At 36.2% G+C, this 6,400-nt stretch overlaps 1 protein-coding gene across 1 annotated transcript; it reads left to right on the top strand.

Moving 5' to 3' along the window:
- Positions 1 to 232: 232 nt before the first annotated feature.
- On the top strand, positions 233 to 1,574 carry LOC143633863 (transcription factor ORG2-like). The gene is made up of 3 exons (XM_077102087.1): positions 233 to 656; positions 987 to 1,361; positions 1,493 to 1,574. Exons 1-3 carry the CDS (start codon positions 330 to 332, stop codon positions 1,556 to 1,558), a joined length of 768 nt encoding a protein of 255 aa, XP_076958202.1. The 5' UTR covers positions 233 to 329; the 3' UTR covers positions 1,559 to 1,574.
- Positions 1,575 to 6,400: the final 4,826 nt, after the last annotated feature.

The following is a 6,400-nucleotide window of genomic DNA, read 5'->3' as shown; positions in this document are numbered from 1 at the left end:
AATGGGCTAGCAAGTAATGGCTTACTAAATGTTATATTTTCATTGCATATTGATGGATAAAACGAATATTCAGTCCTCTCAACTAATTAAATGACGTCCACAAATTAGCTGATAATATTTATGCATTAAACTAACAAATTATTAAGTTTTCTGTCATTAATAAATATATGTCACTTTTAAAATTTTTAATCTTATCAACACAGTTTAATAATGCAAATGGGTATGCATAGGTGAACCATGTATAAATACACCAACTTATCACCCACCCTTCTAAACAACAAGCAACAAGAGTCATTCCTAAAATAACATTGAAATAAAAGATTGAAAAGATGCTAGCACTATCTCCACCATTGTTTTCAACCACCTATGGATGGCCCGTGGAGGATAATCTCATTGCCAACAATCTTTCATATGATTGCAATGAAGCAAATTCATATAGTCCACTTCCTGATTTTCATATACATGATCAAATCAAGCATACATCTGTACCAGGATATTCCAATTCTTCTGGTGGAGCTGCAAATAGTGGCAGTGGAGACAATATGACGGTGGAAAGAAAGATCAATCACAACGCGAGTGAAAGAGTTCGCCGTAAGAAGGTTAACGAGTTGTCTGCATTTCTTCGCTCATTGCTACCTGTTTCAAGTGATCAAAAGGTACTTATCTCTATTGCATTATAAAACTTCTAATACGATCTTTACTTGAATACGTACATCATAAAACTATGACTTATAATTTAGTTAATTTGTCATCCAATACTATATTTTGATCATGCCAGTTTAATTAAACCGGCTAATGATTTTTTAATTATGATCCAATTAATATGAATTTGGAACTACACAATGGTGAATATTATTCCCTTTTGATTTTGGAAATTAGTTGTATAACAGACAAAAGAAATGCTATGTTTGCCCCTAATCATGGTAGTATTTTGTTTTTCTTTTTGTGATGGAACTAAATTCATACGTAATTCCATTTTGCAACAGAAAAAAATAAGTATTCCTGGAACAGTATCGCGTGCACTAAAATACATACCCGAACTACAAAAAGAAGTGGAGATACTAAAACGTAAAAAAGAAAAATTGTCGTCCTCTTCAACAGTAACTGGCAATACAAGGCAAGATAACCAAGAACAACGTGGCATCAAGAAACAAAGTGAAAAAGTTTTAGTGAACATTGTAGGTGACAAAGAAGTTGTCATTCAACTAATTTCATCAGCTGATCCTATGAACAAGAAGATTCATTTGTTGTCTAAGGTTTTGGAGTACTTAGAGCAGGATGAAGATGGACTTGTTTTGGAAAATGCAACGAGCTTTAAAGGTTTAGGAGAAGGGGTATTATTAAGCACTTTGCATCTTCAGGTACACATTTTAAATAAAAAAAAGTAATTATAATATATGATTGTTTATTGGATTACATCCAAACAGAGGCCGATAATATATTTGGATTGACATTTTATGAAAATAATTATGGTACTTTATTGTGTTTATAGGTGCAAGTGGATCACAAAATAGAGGCCAAAAAGTTAAACGAGAAGCTCCACACTTTCTATCAATGATTAGATGAACTTAGAGCTGTTATTGACACGCTATAGATATAATGTCAAGTAATCAGCAAGCATCTCAATCTAACATACTTAGCAGTCGGAATCATGGCTGCAAAATTTGTACATATATACTGGTATCCATGGGTAAAGACTAAAGATCCCAGGAAATTGCCAGCATTTTTTTGTTGTAACATGATCTTCATATATGCATGCTATTAGTGCTATTGCTTAATGACATATATATATGAAATGCCTTTTCTTTTTCTTTCTTTTTTTCATTTTTAACAATCTTGACTTGTTTATATCAATCATGTTCTTGATTCCGATTATTTAGTAGCGAGTTGTTTAAATCGACTAGGTTAAAGAAACATAGTTATGTCGTTGTAGGTCCAAGATACAGGATCAAACAACAATGTTCTTGGATCAATCTCACACCAAGCTAGCGGAAATCACTTGTGTTTAACTGAGATCTCGGATCTTATATGTGTTCGGTTATTTCCGAATATGGAAAGAAAGAGATAGTTGAGAGAGAGTTGTTGAGATGTTAGGGATAAAATTTGGCAAAAAGGTTGTTTTGCATGTGCATACCTTCACTATTTATAGTGAACGTATCCTATGCATACTTTCATTATCTACAGTCCAATGGGCTTAACAGTACAATGCCTCGGGCCCAAATATACAACTATACAAAAACATAAACTTCAACCGACAACAAAATAAAATAATACAAAAGACTAAACAACGTAATGGGATCCTACGATCGTGGATGTTAAAAGAAAATTTTGAGACCTACCTCCGCAATTAAAATATTGTAAAGAGCCGTGCTAAATTTAGGGTACGTGTTTCAGTCAATCCTACAAATCCTAATGAAGTATGTAAGCTTATGAAGCCTATTTATGGACTTAAGCAGACATCTCGAAGCTTAAATCTCCGTTTTGATTACAAAATGAAATAGCATGGTTTTACCAAGAACTCAGGGAAGGATCTGTTTAAATGAGGGCTACTGGGAGCATAGTTGTCTTCTTGATATTGTATGTAGATGACATAACACTCATTAGAAACGAAATTACTGTCACACCCCAAACTAAGACGGAAATGTCGGGGCGTGATCCGATTGCTCACAGCTCGAAAATACTATCATAAATATAAATGACAATATCTAATTAATTATTTACAAATATTACACACAATATCCAAATATACAAAACAATTCAAATACACAAATATGAGTTCATATAACGATTATCTTGATTAATCCTAAGGTCTTGTCTACGTTTCCAACTTCAATCTTCAGGCAACCAGCATAATGCGTAGAAAATGGAGTTTTTGTCAACAATTATGTTGAGTGAGATGATCACCAATTTGACACAACATTAATAGCATATATGTATATATAGTCGATAAATGATAAATGCGCAAACCAACCATGTGATAATAATCAATCGAATCATAACAATCATGCATATAACCAAATCGTGTGTGCCAATGAAATCGTTGCCAAGCGAATCGGCATTGATTACAATGACTAAGGTTGTCGTTTTACCTTTGCCAAGCGAATCGGGCTCCGGTTACTAAGACGAACGTATGATCATACTAATGAGAACCCTCTACAAGGGGATATGTTGGACCTCTCCGAAATGTTGTCAAGTAAACAATTAAACATGTAGCAAATAGCAAATAGCATTCAACTGATATTCACACAATGATTATGTTTGCGATTTTGTGTGTATATATAGATAGAAAATATGAATAAGTACGCATATGTCCCTAAAACGTTTGAAAACAATAGATAAAAAGGGGAATGATCAAACTCACCTTAGATGGAAGCAAGTGATTAATAAATTCGACAAACGAACTAATGATTTAAGCGAGTCGTCCAATACGTGTCCAACGAGATTAATGACAGAATCTAAATCTTTGTGACATGAAACCATAAATAAAAAAGAACTTAATGCCGCTGGAATCAATCCAAACGGATGAGTAGAACTTTAGTTATGTTGATTTTAATGTTTAAACGAGTCGGGTCTGACCAGAATCCAAACTTCGAGTCTGGAGTCGAATTTTGGTCAGAACCCTTAAAATTTAATTACGAGAAGAAAAGTCTTTTGGACCGAACATTGAATCCAACCAGAAGTATGAGAAAACGAGTAGTCAAAGTTGTTGACTGTTTTACCCTTAATCGGGTTTTAAAGCAATTGACCAGTCAACACCCTTCAACCACCGAAATTGATTGAATTTTATTGACTAGGGAATATGTATGAATGATTTTACAGTTTACAACTGTAACACCGTGAAAATACCCCATCTAGTTTTGGGCCAAAAATGTCAAGATTAGAAGTTAAAGGGCTAAAAATGTCAAATCCAGAATTAGAAGGATTGAAAATGAAATTTTGCACCTTCGCGTATCGCGAAAATACAAAGAAGGAACATCTTCGCGTATCGCGAAGATGCTGGCACACATTTCAACGTTATCCAGTGACGTGGTGACACGTGGCAGCCTGGGGTTGACATGCAGAATTGCGGCGCCGACTTAAGCAACTTCGCGTATCGCGAAGATGCTCAGGAAAACATCTTCGCGTATCGCGAAGATGCACAAAAACGGGTATAAATAGGGCAGCCACGAGCTCAGTCGTTTTCATCCCATTTTCACACTTTTCTCACACACATAACCTAGGGAGTCGTGCCAAGAGAGTTCTGGTGGTTCCGAGGCTGTTCTAGCAAAGAATCGGGTGTTGTTACGCTGCCGAACGAGCTGTTAATCTTGAAAACGAAGTGCAAGTCGAAGTGCTGCTGATTTCTTTAGTTCTTAAGTTCCGTCAAGCCGATTAAGGTAGGATTAAGGTTAAGTTACTTTACTAGTTACTTTAAATACATAAGATATAGCTTAGTTAAGGGTATAGTCGTTAAACTGTAATTATTTTTCAAGTAATGTTTTATAAAGCAAAGACGTTGCTTCCACGTGAAGTAATGTTATCAAAACTATTATTTTTACGGGCATGTTGTAACTGGAAGGGGGGTATCATTAGTAGACTCTTCTTGCCTAAGGAAAGCAATCCGTATAAATCCCCATCAACCGGGGGACCCGTTTGCTTACCTGAAGAAGTTTGCCAACGTGATATCCTTTATTAGGCCAAAGCGTGCTATTCCAAACGTCATATGTAAGTCCAAAGTATTTTCATAAAACGACTATAACTATACTAAGGTTAGGTCAGACATTAAGTCTGCTGATCAGACCTCGAGTCTGCTGAACTGAATCAGACATTAAGTCTGCTTATCAGACCTCGAGTCTACTGAAACTGTAACAGACTTAAAGTCTGCTGAATTATACCAACTAGGTACTTATGCATGCCTATTATGAATATAGGTTAATATCATACTAAAGTCAAGGAGGTTGATATTTCTTACTGATATACGAGGTGAACACGTTAACCTTTTACTGTCTGACCTGATTTTACTCTTGTAATAGACAGGTTGTTTATTACAAAGAGTCTGATAAATGTTTGCATGAGATATAATCTCTAATATCGTTATAATACAAAATAGATAATAAAAAGCAACTCAGACCGAATACACATGTGTCTGGATCCAAACATAACTGATAATTGGCAGACAAAACCAAGTCAGTCATAACCGGTTCTCCAACAGGGTTATATAGCCTAGGGGAAGGTTGTCTCCGAACAGGGGCTATATACTCGGGGAACCTTTGAATTGTGTGTGTAGGGCAGTGGTACAAATCCCGGGGATGGACAGGCGTTCCTGCTGAGTTTGTGAAACAGAAAACTATGTTTGTATTTTAACGACTATTATAAATGTTTTATCGAGTCAACGTTTCACCAGCATATAGCTGACGTGTTTTTCCACCCTTGCAGGTAACTAGATGATATACAAGGATGAGAGTCATTAGAGGATCGCTCGAGATGGCTCGTTTTGAATATTTTAAATCCTTGTATTATTAATATCACGATGTTGTAAACCTAAAACTCGGGTGTTTAATTCCCGAGTAATTTTGATAATGTAAATTAATATTTAAATATTTAAGACTTCCTCTAAAATAAACCCGCGACTCTGATATATTTACAAAACAGGTACCAACTGTTGGTCACACTCCTAGACCCTGGATCGGGGTGTCACAGGTTGGTATCAGAGCCATCGGTTTCAGCGAATTAGGTATTAAAATTAGTACCTAAGCTTTAACCATTTATCTGATAAGTAGGGATAAGTTATGATTGGTAGTCTGCCTATCCCTAAGTTATTATATATACAGATGTCTTACAATAACTACTACGGACAAAAACGTCGGGTCGCAAGGCGATCTAATCCTGCCCCCGATGCTGAACAGTCTAACCGAGTTAGCATAAATTTTGGTCCCAAGTGGCCAACTGTTTCGGTAAATCCGACTGAACCGGTGCACGTAAACCCGACTGATTTGAATCTGATAAATCTAAACCAGTCAAACCCTGTTGATCAAATCGATCCTTACTTGGCTTACGGAAGCCAACCAATTTATGCTCCGGGAAGTCCAGAAATGCCAATCGAAATATCCAGTGACACTTCCGAAAGTGTGCCAATAACCGGTACCCCGAACTATTATCCGTATGATATGGAAGTTCAAAGTAGAGTCAAGCAAGAAACTAGTACTGAATCTTCAAGTTGGATGAACTGTCATTCCAACCAGAGTTTATGGCATTTTGGATCACCCCCACCAGGTGCTCAAACTTTAGCTGAACCAAGTCGAAGATCGGTTTATTATTCTGATAATCCTAATTTTCCACCGTATCATGGACCGGTACCAACCATAGATGAACAAGCAAACGAGATACGGGAAGAAGCCCGTCTGATTGAAGAATTTTATAC

This window comes from Bidens hawaiensis, unplaced genomic scaffold, assembly GCF_021521415.1.
Source record: "Bidens hawaiensis isolate Kalapana, Puna unplaced genomic scaffold, B.hawaiensis_p1.1 tig00006913_1, whole genome shotgun sequence".
NCBI classification, from domain to species: Eukaryota; Viridiplantae; Streptophyta; class Magnoliopsida; order Asterales; family Asteraceae; genus Bidens; species Bidens hawaiensis.
This window is presented reverse-complemented; position numbering and strand designations above follow the sequence as displayed.

What these genes read in the sequence shown, in the direction of transcription:
- LOC143633863 (XM_077102087.1), top strand. Translation starts at nt 330, where the DNA reads ATGCTAGCACTATCTCCACCATTGTTTTCAACCACCTATGGATGGCCC. An exon ending in CTGTTTCAAGTGATCAAAAG is followed by an intron (nt 657 to 986) that starts GTACTTATCTCT and finishes ATTTTGCAACAG; the next exon opens with AAAAAAATAAGTATTCCTGG. An exon ending in TAAGCACTTTGCATCTTCAG is followed by an intron (nt 1,362 to 1,492) that starts GTACACATTTTA and finishes TTGTGTTTATAG; the next exon opens with GTGCAAGTGGATCACAAAAT.